Source organism: Callorhinchus milii, unplaced genomic scaffold (genome assembly GCF_018977255.1).
Source record: "Callorhinchus milii isolate IMCB2004 unplaced genomic scaffold, IMCB_Cmil_1.0 Scaffold14, whole genome shotgun sequence".
Classification (NCBI taxonomy): domain Eukaryota; kingdom Metazoa; phylum Chordata; class Chondrichthyes; order Chimaeriformes; family Callorhinchidae; genus Callorhinchus; species Callorhinchus milii.
In genome coordinates, this window is record NW_024704755.1 from 777,822 (window position 1) to 800,543 (window position 22,722).

Below are 22,722 nucleotides of genomic sequence, written 5' to 3' on the forward strand. Positions count from 1 at the left end.
AGTGTGGGTGTAAATATCACCCCCGAATCTCACCGTGTGTCCAGCCCAGTGTGGAGCTGATCGGGGAGAGGAGGCGAGGCTGGACAGTGAGAGACAGACTCACTGTCATCCCCCAACCGGCCAACCTCGCCATCAAACAGTGCTCGGGTGAGGGGGTGTGGGCAGGAATAATAATAGTAATAATCCTTGCATTTAATAATCCTTGCATTTGATATAGCGCTTTTCACGTCGGGAGGACGTCCCAAAGCGCTTCACAGAATAGACTGTAAAGTGAATTGACTGTATATTTGTGGGCGAACGCGGCAGCCAATTGCGCACAGCAATGTCCCACAAACAGCCGTAGGTTGAGTGACCACATTTAAATTTTTTTAAAATTTGATAAAGTGCCTGACCATTGGAACGTCTCAAAGCGCTTCACAGAATATACTGTAAAGTGGATTGTCTGTGTATTTTGTGGCGAAACGTGGGAGCCAATTGGGCACAGCAGTGTCCCCACATACAGCCGTAGGTTGAGTGACCACATTTAAATTTTTTTTTGAAGGGTTATTAACCCTGGAAAGCGATCCACCAATTGACTTACTGCTGGGTAAACAGAGGTGTGTGGAGTAAGGAAACTTGCCTAAGGTTTCGCCCCGCCTGGGAATCAAACCCAGGTCCTCTCGCTTACGAGGCGAGCGCTCTAACCACTACACTACGGCACTGCACGTACGAGTTATCGGGATCTGTTGAGTTCAGCAACAAACTGAGCAAAAACAATAACATTCTAAAAAAATGTACAATCATCAGAGAAACACAGCCATTAATCCAACACACTTCCCGTCTAGCTGCCAGCATCAGCGATTGTGATGAGGTCATTTTTTTATATAGGTGTCCCCGGTCTGGTCTACAAAATATGGTCACCCTACTTTCCCAGCCCCGCCCTACTTTCTCAGCCCCACCCTACTTTCCCAGGCTCAGCCCTTTTCTGGGTTCCCGGAATTCTGTGCTGGGAAGGGTGATGTCTCAGCCGTTATGAGGGAGCAGGGGCAGGGGCTCACTCTGATCGCAGTGCTCGTACAGTGGGGGCGGGAGGAGCGGGGGACCTCCGACCCCATCCTCCTGCCTGGGGTCCGTCAGGGAATACGGTGGAGGGTCTTCACCAGGGACGTAGAGGCGAGGCTGGCTCGGCAATAGGCAGTCTTCATAGCTGTCAGATAAGGCAGGACATCAGTGAGGGAGGAAGGGAGGGAGGGAGGGAGGAAGGGAGTGAGCGAGTGAGCGAGGGACGGAGGGAGTGAGTGGGGTTAAGATTGGCTGTGTGCGGGGATGTGCCGGTGGGGTGGGAGAGGAGGGGAGGAGCGTTACTCACTGTGGTGGAGAGTCTGGGTACACATTGGCCTGTGACAGGGTCTCGAGGGAAGAGTCAAAATCAAAGGCTGGCGGGGAGTGCGGGTCGCACGAGGACCTCAGCTCCCCCTCTGATCCTCTGCACGAGAGCGTGTCCGGGGCTGCGGGAATCATCAGAGAGAGAGAGAGAGAGAGAGTGAGGCCGTCAGGCTGCTCAGTGTTAGAACATTCCTCGCAGCTGGAATGTACAAATAGCGCAAAGCTTCAAATGGAATCACTTTGTACTGCCGCGGTGTGTGTGACTGTGCACGGGTCACTGTGTGTGCGTGTGTGTGTGTGAGACTGTACAGAGTCGCTGTGTACTCAGCAGGGAGAGGGTTAACAAGATGTGCTGAATGCTGTAACAGCTTTTAAGTCCCGGAGTGTGAGGAGGAGCGTAGCTGGCGGAATAACATCGAGGTGAAAGGTTTGCTGCATCAATTGAAGTTTTCCAGACTGAGGTGGACACATGTTTGTTAGGACAGGGGATCAAGGGATTTGGGGAGAAAGCCAGGTAATTGGAGTTGAGGTACAGATCAGTCATGGAGGGGCTGAATGGCCTCCTCCTGTTGCTATGTTCCTAAAGTCTCACCGTAGGCTGTATCGGAGCTGATGTGTGCGCCCCGCAGGCTCCCCACGATGATGGTGACACAGGAGAGTAGCAGCACCGCCCCGATCACAATGCCGGCCACCACTAGCGGGGACACCAGAACACTGCCCCCTGCCCCTGCCTCCCCGCCACCCCGCTCCGGGGACACCCCGCTCTGGTTACCAGCTATTTCTGAAGAGAGAACACAACAACAACATCAACACCAATATCATCAAAATCAACAAAGTGCATTTTTATAATAATAATCCTTGCATTTGACACAGCGCCCAATAACATCATTGAGACATCCCAAAACGCTTCACATACTGTAAAATGAATTGACTGTGGTTTTCATGGGTGAAACGCGGCAGCCAACTGCACACAGCAACGTCCCCACAAACAGTCGTAGATTGAGTGACCACATTTTTTTTTGAGGGATTATTACCTCCCACTTCGGAAAGCGATCTGCCAATTGACTAATATAGCGCCTGTCACATCGGGAGGAAGTCCCAAGATGCTGGTCAGTGAGGTTGGGGGCTGGAGTCAAGAGGGCTAGAGGGCAAGGGGCTGGGAGGGTAACTGAAGGCACAGTCGAAGAGGAAAGTCTTGAGACAGGACTTGAAGGAGACGAGGGAAGGGGCGAGGCAGTAGGGCTCTGGGATGGAGTTCTTGAGGTTGGGGGTGTGGTTGAGGGGCCCGCGGGGGTGAGGGGGATGGGGGAGAGGTAGCACTTACTTGAGCAGATGAGTTTGATGGAGGTGTACTCATTGCCACAATCCTTCTTATAATGGCATCGCAGCCAGTTGAGCAGACACAGCCCATTACCACACTGAAGCTCCTCCTTTCTGCAGGGCAGCACACTCTGCTCGTCTGCTTAACCCAGAGATCAGCGTCAGACAGTCACAGTCGGAGGCACCGCAGTGAGAGCCACTCCCTAACCCAGCCGCCAACATCAACATCCCCTGTCACTCCCATTGCACACAGTCTCAATGGACCAAACTCTATCCTACTCAGTCTCACGTACGCACACACACACAGCCCGGCCTGGTTCATCAGCAGGACTTGGAAGGATAGACCAGTCACTGGGGGCAGGGAATCCTCCCACTCAGCTCCTGCAGCCAAAGCCCTAATGGGTAGGGTGGTCCTATCTGGACAAGCAGTGGGAAAGCTTGGCCATTACTTTAGACATGAAGTCTCTCTTGTAGATTGCTGGCCTGTTGTGCATCCTAGTTTGTTTCTGCCTCAAACTCGTTTACAGTTACAGACAGATCAATCGAGGAACATAAGGGAGGAAATAAAAAGTTGATGTAAACCTTTTCAACTCTTTATGAATTTCTCATAAGTTTGTAGATCTGAGGAGGCCAAACTGAGCAGTGGGGGTGTGGGGAGAGGTTAGAGACAGCAATCAGTACCAGACACACAGCTCGTTCCCGCTCTCTCGGTCCCGTTCATTCCCTGTGTTACTTACATGATCCCGAGTTGTTGCCTCCCAGTCCGATGCGGATCGAACTCCCTGACACCAGAGGAAAGTGCAGAAGAATAGCTGGGGAGAAAAATCACAAATTACTTCACAGACTCGGAGGTGCTGACTTTCAGATGAGAAGTTAAACCAAGTTCCCCCGTCTGTGCCCTGTTCAGACGGACATTAAAGATCCCGCGGCGTTGTTGAAAAAGACAAGGGAGATTCTCTCGCACGGTCAACATCCTGGTCGACAATCCAGATAAAACTAATCACTCAGCAATGTTTGCAGGACATTGTTGTGTGCACATTGCCTGCTGTGTTTGTCTACAAAACACAGTCACTACACTGTACAGTGAATCCTGTGAAGCACTTTGAGACATCCTCCCGATATGAAAGGTGCTAACAAATGTAAATATCTTCTGTGAGACGTCTCAAAGATGTGATCAGGCGTCATATCAAATGTAAGGATTATTATTATTAATATGACTGGTAGTTATGGAGTGAGGGGGGAGTGAGAGAGAGAGCACTACTGCAGCACATTTTATTTCTGAATTAAACTGAATATTGTAATTTCATTCCCTGATGTACCTGTTAGCAGTGATGACACACACACACAGTAACAAAGCCAACACAAACACAAAGCACAATTCTCTGATCACACACACTCTCCTCTGCTAACACAAGCCGAGAGCTCTGTGGTTTAAAGATCTAGCGTTTGGGGGGGCAGGGGAAGGAGGAGGAGGGGGAGAGAGTGGGGGTGTGGGGTGGGGGCGGGGATGGAATCAACGAGAATCCCTTATTTTTCCCGGCAGGAATAATCCCCAACCCAGAATATAAACTTACATAAAACGCTCTCCTCACCTGTCCACAGGGACAAAGTCACCTCCATACGATAGAAATTCTCCTCTCAAGCCATCAGCTTTCATTTGCTGAAAAATATGATATAATACAAAGTATATACTGTATATACAGTGTTAAAGGAAAGGATTTCCTTTTGATGTTACTGCTCTTTTCTTCTCCTTCTTCACCTCTCCCTCTCCACCCGAAGAAAAAAAATGAAGGAATTGATGATGGAATAATCTTCTCTCCCTCTCTCCGGCTGCTTTGTTGAGTGAATCCGTTCATACGATGGGATTCCCTCTCTCTCTCTCTCTCTCTCTCTGTTTCCAGTCAGCCTCTGTCACTCTCTCCTTTAACCTCAATCCATCAGCTGAGCTCCATCAGCACAGAGTAGCCTTTCCTCTCTCTCTCTCTCTCTATATATAAATATACAGTATAGAAATAGAGATTCATTCACTTTATACCCCAAACTGTGTGTGGTTGCGGAGTGAGGGAGGGGAGAGAGAGTAGAGTCTTATTTGTGTAGTAAAATGTTTCTCAGTCTGAAATCACATCAATAGTTAATTTCCACTAACATCAGTCCCTGCTATACAGATGCTGAATTGCATAATGTGTCCACGCCTTCTCTCTCTCTCTCTCTCTCTGTGAAATACACAAATATTATTAAACCCCAACCGGTCACTTAACTCTGAAGCAAGCAAACCACATCACTAGTGCAGTGGGTAGATTTATAGGCAGATCGACTCTGTGTTTGAGTGTGTGTTGGGGGAGGGGAGAGAGGTTCTATCACCCACTTAGAACAAAATACAATTTTTTTCAACGCTCTCGCTCAGGGGGATACAACTGAGAGAGAGGGAGGGAGTGGGAAACGTTTAACTCCATCTGTTTTTAACATATTTAGAAATAAAATGAGTTTGTTCTCCGCAGAAAGGTCTGTTTTGTATCCTGCTCCACCTCCCCTTCTCTTTACAGACACACAGTGAAACCAGGCTGAAAGGTAGCGTCACTTACAATAACAGGCCTGGTATTTGATGCAGCAAAATGTCTTAGAGTCTCACAGGGAATTGGCTGTTGTTTCCTCCCTCCCCTTCCCTCGTTCGAGGCTTGTCTCAAGACCTATCTCTTTGCTCGAGCTTTCGGTCATCTTACTCCCCCACCATCTCTTCCCTCCCCCCCATCGACTCCCACCCACCAGCTCAGCCCAGCAATGTAACGTGGTTTGAGATGTCCTCCTGACATGAAAGGCGCTGTGCAAATGGAAACTGTGTTGTATTGTCTAGTGTGGTGTCCGGGCCGGCTGCTGGCGGGATGTTGCCCTCCTGACATGAAAGGCGCTATACAAATGTAATTTGTTGTTGTTGTTTTTGCTGTGTGCAAATTTGGCTGCCGCATTCACCCACAGAACGCGCAGTCACTACACTTTACAGAGAAACTCTGTGAAGCGCTTTGAGTTGTTCCATCACAATAGATGTTGTAGTATTTGAGCTCAGAGAATCCGACATTGGGGTTTGAATGCAGAACCTCCTGACGCGAGGCCAAGCCAGGCTGACACATTGCTTGGCAATGAGGATCAGGCAAGCCATCAGTGTAGTGTGGGCCTGTGTGTGTGGCAGCTGTCACTGACTGCCTCGCCCCCCCCCCCACCCCTTGCCTCCGTCAAGGCTTGTCTCAACACCTTCCTTTTCAACTGTGCCTTTGGTCATCCTCCCGTCCTCTCTTGCCCTCCACCCCTCTTGACTGTCCAGTGCCTTGGGGGACGTCCTTCTATCATGAAAGATACTGTATGTAAATTTTTAATTTGTTGTTGGGTAAAAATGCAGTTAACCAGAGAAAGAGAGAAAGACATAGGGAGACACACAGACAGACAAACAAACAAACAGAGGAGACAGAAAAACAGAGAGAGACTGAGGGATAGAGACACAGACAGACAGAGAGATGCGCTAATAACAGGGATTAATCTAATGGTCTGTATCATTTGATCTTTATTCTCACTATTAAAAAAATACTTATTGGAGTGTCTGTCAGCTTAGCTGCTAACGGCTGAATAAAGCGCTCACACAGCATTAACCTGGATATCAGCCTCCAGCAGCAAAGCCCGTCTGACCTGCTCTCAGTACAGAGCAGCCTACCCACAGGAATCACTCACAGTGTGAGCCCCCGCACTCACACACACATATACATGCACACACACACATACACACACACATACACACACAGACACGCACGCACACACACAGGGAGCTACAGGTTGGAGACTAATCCAGGGGCTTGGCGGGGGTGTGAGTGGGGACGTTATATATAGAATAATGCACCTCTCAAGTGAGTCACAGACTGGAGTATAATCCAGGAGTTTGGTGGTGGGGGTGTTACATATACAATAACACACCTCTTGAGCACCCCATGACCGGTTTGTGATGGGATGGGATGAGATTGGATCAGGATTAAGTGGGAAGGGATTACGTGAGGATCATGATTGTATTCGGATTAATCACTTTGCCAATCTTTGCTGCACTTGGACAATCGATCGCCCAATGAAACCCGTCTCGGAGACGTGACGAGACACTAAACCAAATGCAAAGATTATTATTATTATTATGACATTGCGTCTGTGAATCTGGTTTCTAGTGAGTGTTTGGTGCGCTCCGGTGGGCACAGAGGGAATTACTATCCAACATTGACCCAGCCAGGCAGTCAGCAGTAACTGCCGCTTATAGTGACATGATAATAATAATCCTTGCATTTAATGCAGCGCCTTGTTACACCTTTGCCACGTCTCAAAACCCCAGTCACTAATCCCTCCAAAAACAAAACAATAATAAATTGGTCATTTTCAACCCACGACTGTTTGTGGGACATTGCTGTGCGTAATTGGCTGCCGCGTTCGCCCACAAATATACAGTCAATTCACTTTACAGTGTGTTCTGTGAAGCGCTTTGGGACGTCCTCCCGACGTGAAAAGCGCTATATCAAATGCAAGGATTATTATTATTATTATTATTAAATCTTGCAAAGCTTTTTGAAACGTCTTCCTGATGTCTGTTAGAGTTTATTTTGTTCTGTTAGATTTTAAAGCACTTTTACCTTGTTCCTGCCGGGGAGGGAAAGCATTCATTGGAAGAGTGAGTCTCGCCTCTTTGGGTGGGTGGGGCGGGCGGGCGGGCGGGGAGGTGGTGGGGCAGAGGTGGGAGAAGGGACACCTAATAATCGAGACGTTTGCTCCTTTCACACATCGCTTCTGACGGTTCTGAGTTTCCAGCGTTTTTTTTTATTCACAAAACATTCGTTGTTAAAAAAAGTACAAAATCAGTTGTTAAAAATACAGATATAACAACGTAAAAACAATTTAAAAAAAACCCCCATAAGGAACTGAGTACATTACCACCGCACCCACCGTGAATAAAGAGTTAACAACATTGTTACAGGCTTATTCTGCTCCTGGTACAAACCCACTGTAAATCAGATTAAACAATGTCACCAAATCCCACACACGCCTTGACAGAAGGAATCTGCCAATGACTGCCACACAGCACCTCCATCATGAGGAGACATTAATAATAATTACTGTATAATAATAATAATAATGATCCTTATATTGATTTGATGCAGCTCCGTTGACGTCGGGAGGACGTCTCAAAGCGCTTCACACAAATGCCCAGTGTTTTACAGGAATGCCAGTGTTTTTTTGGAGCGGTTCCATATGATAGTTCCTAGATCTTGCCCCCCCCCACCCTCTCTAAACCCCCAGTCTCCAGTCTGCCCCCCCCTCGCCCTCTCCCCTCTCTTCCCTCCTCACCCTCTCCCCTCTCTTCCGCCCCGCTCGCCCTCCCCCCCCTTCCCCCCCTTGCCCTCTCCCCTCTCTAACCCTCCTACTCCCTTGCTCTCTCCTCGCTAACCCTCCAGGCTGCCCCCCCATGGGGTCTCGGCCCCGTACAGCTCGGCCAGCATGCGGAAGCGCGGCCCCCAGTCACTCAGGAAATCGTAGTCCTGCTCGGAGTCCGCGGACGAGGCCCCGAGGGAGCTGAGGCTGTCGGCCACCGAATTTGTGCCCTCCTCCCCGAACATGTGCAGAGTGTCATATGGCAGCAGGTCCTGATCGCTGTCTGCCTCCTGCTTCTTCATGGTGACCACACAGCCCATGTCAGCCTGGGGCTTCCTAACTCTGGCGTACACAGGGACAGGCTCCGGCACCACCTCGGGGAGGGTCTCAGGGATGGGGCCCCTGGCCCCTCGTGGCCCCCGGGCCCTCAGCGAGTTCAGAACGCTGATGTCAAAGCTGTTGGTGTCCATCTCGCCTCCGCCTTCCTCGTCGTATCTCACCAGCTGCTCCTGGATCTCACTCGGCTTCATCACCGCAAACACAGGCTTCTTCTGTAGCTTCTGGTACAGGATCAGCACCACGATGGCTGAGAGACACAGACAGAGAGAGAGAGAGAGAGAGAGAGACGAACATAGCTCATTACATTGGCCTGGCTTCTGGGAATACCGAGATTTGTGTGTGAATCTGTGTGTGTGTATGTGAGTGAGTGTGTGTGTGTATGTGAGTGAATGTGTGTGTGCATGTGTGTGTGTATGTATGTCAGTGAGTGTGTGTGTGTGTGTATGTGAGTGAATGTATGTGTATGTGAGTGAGTGTATGTGTGTGTATGTGAGTGAGTGTGCGTGTACGTGAGTGAGTGTGTGTGCGTGTGTGTGAAAAGGTGAGTGAGTGTGTGTGTATGTGAGTGGATGTGTGTGTATGTGAGTGAGTGTGTGTGTATGTGAGTGTGTGTGTATGTGAGTGTATCAGTGTAAGTGTCTATGAGTGAGTGTGTGTGTATGTGAGTGAGTGTGCGTGACTTAATTCACCTTGATTACACCGGTGATACAGGGAAGCAGATGGAGCAGTGTGTGGGGAGGGGATGGGGGGAGTTGTGGGATAAGGTGCATGGGGGGCGGTGGGGGGCGCGGAGTGCACTCACCGATGAGGATGATGATAAAGAGGAAGCTGATGAGCAGGACGGTCAGGTTGACCTTGGAGGTGAGGGGTTGTCTAAGAGTCCGGCAGTCCCCAGCCTCTCCGGCCTGGTCACAGGGACACACAGTGATGTCCAGGCTGCCTGTGCTGCTCATTGACGGACGCCCATTGTCACTGACCACAATCGGCAGCCGGTACCTCGGCTGCTCCTTGTGGTTAAACCCCCCCAGCCTCACCGTCACGTTAGCCGTGTTATCTGAGCAGCAAACAAAGCACACGGCTCACATCGTGGAACAGACATATAACACAGTATAACATGGGACAGACATATAACACAGCACAGGACAGACATATCAATGTCTCTATTATTGTAGCAAGAGACTACCAGGATGCTGTCGAGGTGAACTCCATGGACCTTGGTCTGTTTTTGTCTTGCGATTCCTATGTTTCTGGGACAGACAATATAACACAAGACAAGACTCTGAGATCAGCTCAGGAATAAAGACCAGTTTCAAGTCGGCTGAACGTAACCTCAGGGGCTTTCACCAGTTTGGGTCACGGAGTCACCAAGATCTCCCGGCATTCTGCAGCACGTGTGCAAATGGCAATCCTGTCCCCCCCCACCGTCACTGATTTAATTCCCCTCACCCATGTGTCATGGCCCCCTCGTGTCCCCCCTCATGTCGCAACCCCCCACCCCACCGTGTCCCCCTCCCACCCTCCATATCGCGGTCTCACTCACCCCCGTTGTTGCTCAGTGTGAAGTTACTGTCTCTGGTGCCCAGGGAGAAATGGAACCTGACGGCCGTAGTCATTTCATCATCGTCCACAGCAGCGACAACCTGCACCAGCTGGGGGGCAGCGAGACCACCGTCATCTCACAGTCGTTACAGAGTGGGCATCGCAAACCGCATCCCCCACAACCACCCCCTCCCCCACACACGCACAACCCCCCTCAAACCCCCCGCCCCACACACTCCATCCCCTTTCCCACACCCCCCGCGCACACACAGATACTTCCCAACACACACACACAGCCCATAACCCCACTTCCACACACACACACACACACGTACAGCCTCCCCAACCCCCGCATCCCCAAATTAGAGCCTGGATTGTGATTACTCTGTGTTTCACAGAGGCAGATTTTAGCCGCCCGTCAGTTAATTGTGGTAAAGCCAGAGAGAGAGAACTCACCGAGCCCGGCCCCTGACGCTCACAGATAAATGGTCTGTAATCCTCTTTTAACCTCGGGGCATTGTCGTTCACATCCAGTACCTTGATGGCCACCAGGGCCTGTGAGTGGATCATCAACGAGACCCCTGAGACACACACACACACACGTGGGCAAAGGGCAAACAGTTACAGGGCGTCACAGCAACAACAACAACAACAAGATTCCATTTACAGAGCGCCTTTCACGTCGGGAGCAACACAACAGCAGGAGATAATTATTACAGTCAACCCATTAGGGAATGTTACAACCTCCCCACACACTCCGTGTCCCTCGCCTGCAAAACACACAGTCACTACACTTGACAGTAAAACCCAGCAACGTGTCTTGGGATCGTCTCATTGATGTGATCCCGAGCGCAAGGACTGTTATTAATATTATTATGATCATAACCGTGGTCACTTACTGCCTTTAGAGACCTCGGTGGCTGTGACGGTGATGTTGTGCCAGGCGTGTGTCTCCCGGTCCAGCGAGACTCTGGTGTAGATGTTGCCGCTATCCGGTGCGATTCGGAAAAAACTGCCACCGGTCTTCAGCCTGTACCTGTACACAGGTAAAGCTCACAGTCACGCCTGTGCTCACTGCCACCTTGTGATGTCCTCCCGATGTGAAAGGTGCAATACAAATTTGTCATGGAGTCCTGTAGCTCAGTGGTTAGAGCCCTCGCCTCACAAGCGAGAGGACCCGGGTTCGATTCCCAGGCGAAACGTTGGGCAAATTTCCTTACTCCACAAGCCTCTGTTTACCCAGAAGTGAGTAGGAACCCGGCTGTTAGTCTATTGGAGGATCGCTTTTCCGGGGATAATAATCCTTCCCGGACAAAAAATTATTTAAAAAAAATTTGGTCACTCAATCCACGGCTGTTTGTGGGGACGCTGCTGTGCGCGATTGGCTGCCGCGTTTCACCCACAAAATACACAGTCAATTCACTTTACAGTGTATCCTGTGAAGCGCTTTGAGGCGTCTCGAAGACGTGATGAGGCGCTGTGTCAAATGCGAGGATTATTATTATTATTATTATTATTATTATTGTTATTATTATTATTATTATTATTATTATTATTATTATTATTATTATTATTATTATTATTATCTTACTGAATGGCGTTTCTGGCCTGATCCGGGTCTTTGGCCTTGACCTGTCCCACCTGGGTGTCTGCCGGCTGGTTCTCTGAGACGCTGAAGCTGTAGAAGGGGTGGCTGAAAACAGGCGGCTCATCCACATCCAACACAGTGACCAGCAGCTCAGCTTTCGTCTTGGTCATCCAACTGCCCGGTGTGGGGTTATCCGCCTCCACCTCTATTTTGTACCTGTTCAGCTTCTCAAAGTCCAGGGGCTGCGAGACCATAACCAGTGTTATCATAATAAGACACATTAAAGCTCCCTCTACACTGTGCGTCCACTCTCCCAGGTCAGGGTTAGAGACACAGTAAAGCTCCCTCTACACTGTCCCTCCAATCCCTCCAAAACAAAAAACAATAATAAATTGGTCATTTTCAATCTACGACTGTTTATGGGACATTGTTGTGCGCAATTGGCTGCCGCGTTCGCCCACAAATATACAGTCAATTCACTTTACAGTGTGTTCTATCAAGCGCTTTGGGACGTCCTCCCGACGTGAAAAGCGCTATATCAAATGCAAGGATTATTATTATTATTATTATTAGTATGTGCATCCACACTCCCAGGTCAGGGTTAGAGACACAGTAAAGCTCCCTCTACATTATGTGTCCACATGCCTGGGTCACTTTCCGATCTCCCTTTACCTTCTTCAGTGTAATTACTCCCTCCTGAGTATTTGCGTCAGTTTTGATAGTGAAGAAGTTGCTATTCGGGATGAAGGTGTAAATTATTCGGGCATTCTCCCCCTCGTCACCATCCTCCGCCTTCACCCGGCCGATCTCCTGTCCTACTATCTTGTCCTCCGACACATTGAACTTGTACTGGGCTGTCCAGGAAGGTGAGACATTGAATTTATGAAACGGTCTCATTTCTCTCTCTCTCTCTCTCTCTCTCTCCCTTACTTCCCTAATCCAGAGAGTATTCTATACCAACCTGTCTGCTCTCTCTGCTCAGCAGAGTTCTGCCTGTTCCATGTCCCCCCACTGTCCGCGCCCCCCACACCATCGGTGGCTGGGACTTCCGCCTCCCTGCCCCAACCTTTTGGAGCTCCATCCCACAGTCCCCTTGCCTCACCCCCCCTCCCTTGCTTCCTTCAAGCCCCGTCTTCAAGATCCTCCCTCCTCTTCGACCGCGCCTTCGGTCACCCTCCTACCTCTACCCTCCCTGCCATCCACAGGGATCCTGATCCCAACCGCCAGCTCGGAATTAAAGCTTTGACTGTCCAGCGCCTTGGGACACCCTCCCGAGGTGAAAGGCGCTGTGTGAGTGTCATTTGTTGTTGTTATTGGAGCCGGGGCTGGGCAACAAGCAGACACTCACTATGTGAGAAGTGGGGCGGGTTGTCATTGATGTCGGTCAGACTGATGAGGACAGTGGCCGTGGAGCTGAAGCCCCCGTTTTGGGTGCCCATGTCCTTGGCCTGGACAAACACTTCATAGTCTTTCTTCTGCTCCCGGTCCATGTTCGGCGACTTAACGCGTATGATTCCTGGGAAAAGAGGAGGGAGGGAGAGGAGAGAGATTGTTAGGTTTCCGCTGGGGTCTTTAAGCTCCAGTGTATTGCTGGGGTGGGAGTGAGGGGGATTGCGGCGTTCTGCAGATGAGATGATAAACTGCGCTCCCCATCCGTGCCCTGTTCAGGTGGACGTTAAAGATCCTGCAACACTGTTGGAAAAGAGAAGGGAGTTTCTCTTTCTCTCTCCCAGCGTCCTGACTGACAATCTTTCCTCCCCCACCCCAGATAAAATCGCTCATTCACTGATTATAGGGAAACTGGCTGTCGCGTTCATCCACAAAACACATAGTCACTACACTTTACAGTAAAATGCTGCAAAGCGCTTTGAGACATCTTCCTGATGAGAAAGCGGCCATATCAATTGCAAGACTTATTTTATTATTATCAGTCTGTTAGAAAAGAAAACAGCTTCCAGATTAAGCCTGGATATTAGAGATTTTCCACTGTTTTACCTGTAGCAATACAAACCTGCTCCCCCCCAGCATTGCCCACCCCCACCTTCTCAATCCACGACTGTTTGTGGGACGCTGTTGTGCGCAATTGGCTGCTGCGTTTCACCCCAAAAATTCACAGTCAATTCACTTTACAGTGTATTCTGTGAAGCGCTTTGAGACAATTCAAAGACATTTTGAGGCGTTCTATCAAATGCAAGGATTATTATTATTATTATTATTATAAATCGAGCCAAAGAAGCGAGTGGCGGGTACCTGAGAATGTTTCGATGATGAAGTTCTGTTCTTTTCCCAGTAGCTGGTATGTTATTTTTGTGTGTGAGCCCACCGTGGGGTCATCAGCGTCATGAGCTGTTACTTTCAGAACAGAGGTGCCTGCGGGAGAGATTTGGAGTTTCAGATTACACGCCTGACCACCCCCCGGTCACGCGAGGGTTGCGGGGTGAAGAAGACCCTGCGGCTCATTTCATCTCGTCCTTACAGAATGCCCGTCCGTCCCCACCTCACAGCGTCCAGCTGCTTCTTAAATGAGTCCCAGTTTCCCTGGCCTCCCCCCCCCCCCTCCCTGGTCAACCCCCCCACCCCTTCCATCCAGCTGTTTGTTAGTCTGGCCAACAGCTGGCGTGTTCTCGCTGACAATCCCTCCCCCCAAATAAAATCGGCCGCTCACTTCACGGCTGTCTGCAGTGACTGCACTGTGCGCAAAATTGAGCTGTCGTGTTGGCCCACACAACACACAGTCACTACACCTTATGGTATGATTTTTTCTGGTTCTCCCTCTTGCACCTCACGAGCTCTTACCATTAGGGGACATCTCAGGGATGGACCCCTTAAACACCTCCTGAGTAAACTTGGGGGCGTTGTCGTTAATGTCTGACACAGATATGGTGAAATTTGTAGCGAGGCCCAAAATATCTTTGCTGATCGAGCTCCTCACAAAAGCTTGCAGGAAATACTTGGTCTTCTCTTCCCGGTCCAGAGTCCTGTACACAGCGATGGATCCGTTGTTGGGGTTCACCTTAAATAAAATCCCCGCCCCATCTCCCTCCAGGATGTACGTGGTGTTCCCGGGTTTGTGCAACTTGGAATAGATCTTCAAAACACAATTGGCCAGTTTGTCACATTTTGTTTCTTGGATCATAGAGAATACAGGAAGAGGAGGAGGCCATTCAGCCCACCAAGCCTGTTCCACCAGTTTAATAGGACTTGGTAGATCTTTTAACCTCATTGCCTGCACCCCCCTCCCACCCCTCCCCATCCTTTCACCATTCCCCATAATTAATACCTGTCCTACCCCAATCTCTGTCTATCTTTCTCCTTCACAAATCTCGATTGATTCCAGCTCTACAGCTTCCTGGGGCCCAGAATTCCACATCCTCACAAGGCTCTGCGTGAGGAATCTCTGGCTACCCTCAGTTCTCACCTTCCAGCTTTGAGTTTAAGGCTCCGCTCCTTGCAATGATCCCTCCACCAAAGGAAAGAGTCATCTGCTCCCTAACTCGTCAATTCCTCTCATTATTTTACACACTTCAAATCACATCACCGCGTGACCTCCTCTGCCCTGAGGAATATAATCTGAGTCTCCCCAGCCTCTCATCATTACTCAGCCCCTTCAGCCCAGGTTTTCATTTAGTGAGCAGTCCATGTCTTCCTGTCAGATTATAGAAAGACTCAGGGAGGAAGGTTATAAGAAATCCTTTCCACACAGAGGGTTATTAGAACATGCAATGCCTTGCCACTGAACGTCAGAGCACAACTTACAGAAAAATACTATTGATGGTAACAAATATAGAGTTTGGTGGCCTTACCCTCCCGATGTTCTTAGGAAATGGCCCTTCATAGTTCTCGAACTCGTGCAGGTTGTTCCACACCCAGTCCTCGCTCACCGTGTTCGGAGGCTGTTGGGTCACGCAGCTCACGGTGGTGACCAAGGCAAGAAGCAGACAGGTGGCTCCCAACATTCTGCCCTTGGAGACCTGGGCACACGGTCAGGTTAATACCATGGGTTACAATAGCCACACAGCCTCGTGGTAACACACCGTTTGGGTTCGAAAACCCCATCGTGGCCTGGACTGTAGGAATTTCCCCGCCCGACAGACACTGCATTGTGAATGGCTGGTTTCCTTTGTTAGAACCGCAGAATAATACCTTCCAACTTCCAAATCATGTTTATTATTATTATTATTATTATTATTATTATTATTATTATTATTATTATTATAATGATTTATTATTATGATCATTATTTATAATCATTTATTATTTTATTTATTATTCTATAGAATGATTTAACCTGTAATAACATAATGATAGTAAGAATATTTTGATGTAGAGCCTCACACATCAGGAGGATTCATCGTAGAGCACCCATAAGTGCTCTAAGACACTATAATAATAATAATAAATACAAATTGTTGTTGTTGTAGAGTGTAGTGACTATGCATTTTGCTCGGGTAATTTGGACCAAATTCAGACGGGATTGTTACCAATCTCAATTGCCAGGCCAGATGGGCTCACTGGCTAAGGCTGGGCTCGGGATAAGTGCGTTCTCTGGGCCACACATGTCCTCTGCTTCCCTTTGTCTCAGACAGGAAATTCCTAGCATTGAAACCATCCTGGGATCATACAGTATTGGCCAACCAAGAGGCTGTCGGTTGGGTCATTCCTCGCTGTATTTGTATAAAGCTGACGTACACTATTTTTAACTCAGAGACACATGAAACCTTTTGAACTGCCCTGCTGCTCTGACACACGCCCTTCCTGCCATTTATAACTGGGGGGAAAGAAACCCTCCAGTGCATTCATTCCTTATCAATCATCTCCATGTCCGTTCTCTTCCACTGCAGTTGGGGAAGGGACCAGCCAGTCTCTAACGGGCCACTTTTTGAAATTGGTCTCATCTTGCGACATATCCTATGGACACTATTGGAAAAGAGAAGGGAGTTCCTCTCTCCCTCCTGGTGTCCTGGTCGACAATCCCCCAAATAAAATTGATCACTCACTCCATTTGTGGGATCTTGCTATGCACAAATTGGCTCCTGCATTTGCCCTCAAAATACGACAAACACTACACTTTACATTATATCCTGTGAAGAGCTTTGGGACATCTAATCCCATTGCCCTACTATATCCCCATTGTATCTGTGCTGGTTCTTGCTCCCTCACTAGAGCTCTCTACGCTAACCCCATTCCCTGCTCTCTCCTCGCACCCTTTAATGTTAGTTATCCAATTCCTTTGGAAATCCTGTCACTGACCCGGTTTCTAACAGCCATTTACACTGAGGCATCCGATGTTCAAACAACTCCTCACTTAAAATAAATCCTTTCTTCGTGTAGTGACAAGAATTCACTTTATCCCCACTTGTTACTACTGAGCTGCTGATCAGTGCAGATAATCTCTCTCTATTTACCCTATTAAAGCCACTCACAGTTGTGAAAACATAACTTGTATTGATAGTGTCAGTGGAAAGTGTGTGGGTGTGTTGTGTTGTGTATGTGGTGTTTGTGTCTGTGTTGTGTGGGTGTGTGGGTATGGGTGTGTGTGGGTGTGCGTTGTGTGGGTATGGGTGCGTGTGTGTTGTGTGGGTGTGTGTTATGTGGGTGTGTCGGTATGGGTGTGTGTGGGTGTGTGGATATGGATGTGTGTGGGCATGTGTTATGTGGGTGTGCGCGGGTGTGTTGTGTGGGTGTGTGTGGGTGTGTGTGTGGGGGTATGTGTGGGTGTGTGGTATGGGTGTGTGGGTATGTGGGTGTGCGGGTGTGGGTGTGTGTGTGTGGATATGGGTGTGTGTGGGTGCGCGGGTATGAGTGTGTGGGTATGGGTGTGTGTGGGTGTGTGGGTATGAGTGTGTGGGTATGGGTGTGTGTGGGTGTGTGGATATGAGTGTGTGGGTATGGGTGTGTGTGGGTGTGTGGGTATGAGTGTGTGGGTATGGGTGTGTGTGGGTGTGTGGGTATGAGTGTGTGGGTATGGGTGTGTGTGGGTGTGTGGGTATGAGTGTGTGGGTATGGGTGTGTGTGGGTGTGTGGATATGAGTGTGTGGGTATGGGTGTGTGTGGGTGTGTGGGTATGAGTGTGTGGGTATGGGTGTGTGTGGGTGTGTGGGTATGAGTGTGTGGGTATGGGTGTGTGTGGGTTAGTGACCAGACACCAGTCTCATTCCCAAATTGTGAAACCAAACATGAAAAACGTTTTGATTTTGTTCTCTCTGTTATACAGTGAGTATAGCAGTGAGAAAGCTGGTCAGACAGCGCTCTCAATGGTAAACTATGCGGTTTCGCTGGTTAGACTCCAGCAGTTACCCCAACGCACACTCTGGGGTCCCCCCAAACCTTGGCTCTTGCCAACCTGTGCCTAATACTCTCCCGAATTAGGTAAGCGGGATGTGTCCCTCCAGAGAGCGAGAAAGAGAGAGCGCATTCCATTCCAATAATTTATCTCGGAAATTTCCATGTGTAACAACAACAAAAGGATTGCATTTATAGAGCGCCTTTCACGTCGGGAGGACGTCCCATGGAATAGTCCCGTGGAATACTTGCAATTCTCAACTTAGTTTGGATAGTTTTAAACCCGGTGATGGGTTTCCACCTGTGCCAGACACCCAGCCGGTCAAAACAAAATACTGTTAGTTACGTGTCAGCCTGGCTTTGCCAGTAACACTTGCCTCTGGGTCAGAAAGTTACAGACTCAAGCCCTAACCGCAGGGACTTTGAGCTCACAGTCTCGGTGCAGTGCCGGGGGAGGAGAGAGAAGGTGGTGGGGGTGGGGGAGCGCTGTATTGTTGGATACGCCACTCTTCAGATTAGACATTAGACTGAGGTCCCATCCGTGTCTGTTCAGGTGGATGTTAAAACTCCCATGACCGTTTCTGGAAAGGGAATCTCTCCCTGTGTCCCGAGCGGCCGGTGATCTCCCAGATAAACCAGGTCACTGACCGAATGGCTGTTTACGGGATGTTGGTGCGCGCAAGTTGGCTGCTGCGTTTTTGCCTACAGATAAACAGTCACTACACCTGAGCGTGATTCCCTGCTGAGCGCTTTGGGGTGTTTAGACTTGATGTTCTAGGAGCCGTATCAAATGCCGGGATTAGTATTACATTTCCGATATAAACTCGGAATGGTGTGGGCATTTAGTCACTCCTGGGACACGCACAGAGCACTTACCCCGCGTGTCTCTCCCGCTCCTCCGCACGTGGGGCTGTGTGTTTTCTGCTCGGTGGAGAAATCCAAAGGAGAAGCTTGAGATTTTGAGGAAGCCAAAGGCTGTGAGATTGGAGTTGGGTTTGAGGGCTGCGCTGTGTGATGTGGTTTACGAACTCCCTCCCCGGCCGGACGCACGACTGGTGAGGTACTCACTGCACTCCCAGCACTCAGCCTGGTCTGCTGGTTTCCTGTCATTGTTCAGCCCAGTGATATCAGAGCCCAGAGATGAGAATGACGGAAACCAGATAAATTGAGAGTAATTAGTGTATTTAAAAAAAACTACTCTCTGGGCTGAGCGGGGATAAGTCAGATGTTAATGTTAAATGGTCGTGTTGTATGCCAGTCGCTGTCAACTCAAACAACTACAACTAATCTCACCCAGCGAGCGTCACCCGAAAGGAAAAATCAAACGTTTTCATGAAGAATAATTACTTTTTTTTATTTTGGAAAAAAAAGCTGTTTCTTTTTGAAAATCGGAGTCGTGATGATATTTGAGGGTTTGAGGCATGTGTTTGGAGCGCTGGCGGAGGCTCACTCCCTCCCATGGCAGGTGGAAGGTGTCACAAGGGGCCGGGAGCTGAGGGTGGACACTGGAAGAGTTAATAGTAATAATAATAATCCTTGCCTTTGATACAGCGCCTTATCACATCATTGAGACTTCTCAAAGATATACTGTAAAGTGAAATGACTGCGTATTTTCTGGGTGAAACGCGGCAGCCAATTGCGCATAAACAGTCGTGGATTGAGTGACCGAATGTTTTTTTGGGGGAAGGATTATTACCCCCTGGAAAGCGATCCACCAATCGAATAACAACCGGGTTCTTACTTACTGCTCGGTAAACAGAGGGGCTTATTGCTGGCATTGGGCAACTTCGCACACATTAACTTTGCACATTGAGTAATCGAAATGTGGAATGTTTAGTCCCAGGTGCCACCCAATCTTTGATCAATCAAACCTAAGATTTCTTTATAAACACACACGCTGACACACACACACACGCTGGCTCACACACACGCACAATCATGCACACATGCATGCACAGACACACATGCACACGCACACGGGCACCGACTCACACACATACAGCCACACATTGACACACACACACACAATGAGGCAGTGAGTTGCTGATTGTAACTGAGGTGGAAATGGCCAGGTCACATTGTGAGGCTAGAGTCTCGCTCCCTGGGGAATGACCTACACAATCCCAACTCCACACTGACTTCCTGTTCCCGCAGCTGAGAGAGAGAGAGGATGTTGGTGTGAATTTCCATTCAGCTGCCTGTTCAAATAAACAGCCACAAGTTACCGGCCCAGCTCAAACCAGGGTAATTTTACCTCCACCCCCACCATCAAATCCCCCCTTCCCTGCCTCTCATCCCTGAAATTCCACAGCATGTGGGACCATTTTTCCTTATAATGCAACATCGTCCAGGACTGTGGAAAATTCTCAATTCCAGTCTGGGGCCATTACTTCCACAAGTCTGAAAAGAAAACAGCTTCCAGATTAAGCCAGGATTTGAGAGATCTGCCACTATTTTACCCCTAAACAATATAGCCACGCTCTCTGCGCCCCCCCACCCCCCTCATTCTATGACTGTTTGTGGGGACACTGCTGTGTGCAATTGGCTGTCGTGTTTCGCCCACAAAATGCACAGTCAATCCACTTTACAGTATATCGTGTGAAGCGCTTTGAGGCGTCTCAATCACGTGATATGGTGTTGTATCAAATGCAAGGATTATTATTACAGCCTGGAGCGTGAGCTCAAACCCTGACCTTTGGTTATTGGGTTTAAATCCCTACAACACAGAACGCTTCTGACCAAGCAAACAGCAGCAGTTTGTGCGAGTGAGTGAGTGAATGTAATGACTGGGTTACTTGGGGATAAACGCCTTTGGTGCTCACACTGTGTCAGACACTGAGCAGCGACTGACACTGACCTCGGAGTAGGGGGGCAGTTTATCTCAGTTTAATCCCAGACTGAGGTCAGTTCACCAGCGGGCACAGCTCAGAACTCAAGTGCTCGGTTCCTGCCAGTCTGTTGGCAAACACCAGTTCCTCAACTGTTCTGCTTACCGCTGCATCTCTCCACGAGACGACTTCCTCCTCCCCCCCATCCTCTCGCTCCCTCCCATCGCTCCCGTCTCCTCCCAGAGACACACTCACTCACGTCTGGTTTCACTTCTGTGTTGTGAAATGATTACAGCGTCCATCACGTCAAAAACGTTCAATGGTAACTGCTGTGGGAGCAGTGATGAGATGGGGGGGGGAGCAATAACGGGGGCTGGGAGGGGGGCTCCAGTGGGGGAGTGAACACTGGCACAGACACGATGGGGGGGCGAGAGCAGGGAATGGGGTTAGAGTAGAGAGCTCCAGTGGGGGAGTGAGCACCGGCACGGACACGATGTGGGGGGGGGGGTGCGAGAGCAGGGAATGGGGTTAGACTAGAGAGCTCGGGTGGGGGAGTGAGCACCGGCACAGACACGATGGGGGGGGGGGCGAGAGCAGGGAATGGGGTTAGACTAGAGAGCTCCCATGTGTGGGTGGGGGGGAGGAGGTGGGTAGGAATGAGCACCATCACAGACACGTTGAGCGAATGCCTTCGTCCTTTGCTGTAAACATTCTGTGGTTTCACTGAGTGAACACAGTTGAATTTCACTACATAAAGAGATGTTTAGTGTCAGATTACACTGAAGACATTCCTGGGCAGAGCACTCTGTAACAAGAGATCAAAGGCTCGGGCGCTCTTAAACCTCAATAATTATTTTTTTCCCCTTTTAAGCACTGCCCCCCCCCACGCGCTTTCCTCCTCTCCTCTCGCAGAGCCATCACCGCTCAGTGACACAAGGTCAGGCAGTCACCAACAGCTCAGCCCTGGCTTCCTGCCCGGGAACAAAGCCTTCACCATGTTCACCTCTAACAGCTTCAGCATGTGTGGAGCTCACGCTGGCCCGAACCAGACAATAACAACCCTCACATCTGACAAACGCCTTTCACATCGGGAGGACGTCCCTAGGAGCTGGGATTTGCACCCGAGCTGGGGGTTGGAATCAAGAGGGTGGGAGCGTGACCGAAGGCACGGTTAAAGACAAAGGTCTTGAGACGGGCCTTGAAGGTGGCGAGGCAGTGGGCGAGGTGGAGAGGCTCCAGGATGGAGTTCAGAGAATCACAGGATTCACTGTAAAGTGCAGTGACTGTGGATTTGCGGGTGAATGCAGAAGCTACGTTGCGCACAACAACGCGCCACAAACAGGCATGAATGAATGACTGATTTTATCTGGGGGGGTTTGTTGGCAAGGACACTGGGAGAGAGAGAAACTCCCTTCTAATAATAATAATAATCCTTGCATTTGATATAGCACTTTTCACGTCGGGAGGACGTCCCAAAGCGCTTCACAGAACACACTGTAAAGTGAATTGACTGTATATTTGTGGGCGAACGCGGCAGCCAATTGCGCACAGCAATGTCCCACAAACAGTCGTAGATTGAAAATGACCAATTTATTATTGTTTTTGGTTTTGGAGGTATTATTATTAGGCTCTGTGTGGAGTAAGGAAACTTGCCCAAGGTTTCGCCCTCTGCCTGGAATTGAACTCAGGTCTCTCACTTGCAAAGCGAGTGCTCTAACCACTGAGCTACAGGATGACACACTTCTCTTTACCAATAGTGGCCATAGGATCTTTCCCACCTGAACAGACTTTGTTTAATTTCTCATCTGAAAGATGGCAACTCCCACAAGACAACATCCCCCTAACATTGCATTTGAGCGTCAGCTTGGACAATGTGATTCCATGTCCTGGCGTGGGGGCTTGAACCCACAACCTTCTGACTCAGAGGCGAGAGAGAGAGAGAGAGAGAGAGAGAGTGATAGCCACTGAGCCAGGTTGATATACAAAGGATTGAAGGAGTGTGGGGTTAGAGAGGACAGTGGGATTCAATGAACAGCCCACTCTGAGAGCCGGGGTGGGCTCGATGGGCTTAAT

At 49.4% G+C, this 22,722-nt stretch overlaps 2 protein-coding genes across 3 annotated transcripts; both read right to left on the minus strand.

Moving 5' to 3' along the window:
• Positions 1-658: 658 nt before the first annotated feature.
• On the minus strand, positions 659-5,346 carry bean1 (brain expressed, associated with NEDD4, 1). 2 transcript variants are annotated; one of them, XM_007907860.2, is made up of 7 exons: positions 5,268-5,346; positions 4,278-4,345; positions 3,423-3,497; positions 2,690-2,824; positions 1,958-2,146; positions 1,349-1,487; positions 659-1,186 (listed from the first exon to the last, which is right to left on the minus strand). In XM_007907860.2, the coding sequence occupies exons 2-7, from the start codon at positions 4,303-4,305 to the stop codon at positions 1,003-1,005; spliced, it is 750 nt and encodes a 249-aa protein (XP_007906051.1). In that variant the 5' UTR covers positions 4,306-4,345; positions 5,268-5,346; the 3' UTR covers positions 659-1,002. The 2 variants fall into 2 exon arrangements, with proteins under 2 accessions (XP_007906051.1, XP_042196339.1); XM_042340405.1 differs by lacking the exon at positions 5,268-5,346 and having other exon boundaries at positions 4,278-4,455.
• A 2,773-nt stretch (positions 5,347-8,119) lies between these two features.
• On the minus strand, positions 8,120-18,897 carry LOC103188041 (cadherin-5). Its single transcript, XM_007907859.2, has 12 exons — positions 18,698-18,897; positions 15,343-15,510; positions 14,336-14,627; positions 13,790-13,909; positions 12,888-13,055; positions 12,212-12,393; positions 11,543-11,781; positions 10,851-10,987; positions 10,408-10,532; positions 9,953-10,061; positions 9,215-9,466; positions 8,120-8,659 (listed from the first exon to the last, which is right to left on the minus strand). Exons 2-12 carry the CDS (start codon positions 15,493-15,495, stop codon positions 8,145-8,147), a joined length of 2,292 nt encoding a protein of 763 aa, XP_007906050.1. The 5' UTR covers positions 15,496-15,510; positions 18,698-18,897; the 3' UTR covers positions 8,120-8,144.
• Between the last annotated feature and the right edge of the window lie 3,825 nt (positions 18,898-22,722).

Coding starts and splice junctions, on each gene's coding strand:
- bean1 (XM_007907860.2), bottom strand. CDS start 4,305: ATGGAGGTGACTTTGTCCCTGTGGACAG. Junction 2,825..3,422: donor AGGCAACAACTCGGGATCAT/GTAAGTAACACA, acceptor TGGGTTAAGCAG/ACGAGCAGAGTGTGCTGCCC. Junction 2,147..2,689: donor CATCAAACTCATCTGCTCAA/GTAAGTGCTACC, acceptor TTCTCTCTTCAG/AAATAGCTGGTAACCAGAGC.
- LOC103188041 (XM_007907859.2), bottom strand. CDS start 15,495: ATGTTGGGAGCCACCTGTCTGCTTCTTGCCTTGGTCACCACCGTGAGC. Junction 13,056..13,789: donor CATCATCGAAACATTCTCAG/GTACCCGCCACT, acceptor CTCTTTTCCCAG/GAATCATACGCGTTAAGTCG. Junction 12,394..12,887: donor CCCGCCCCACTTCTCACATA/GTGAGTGTCTGC, acceptor CTTCCTGGACAG/CCCAGTACAAGTTCAATGTG.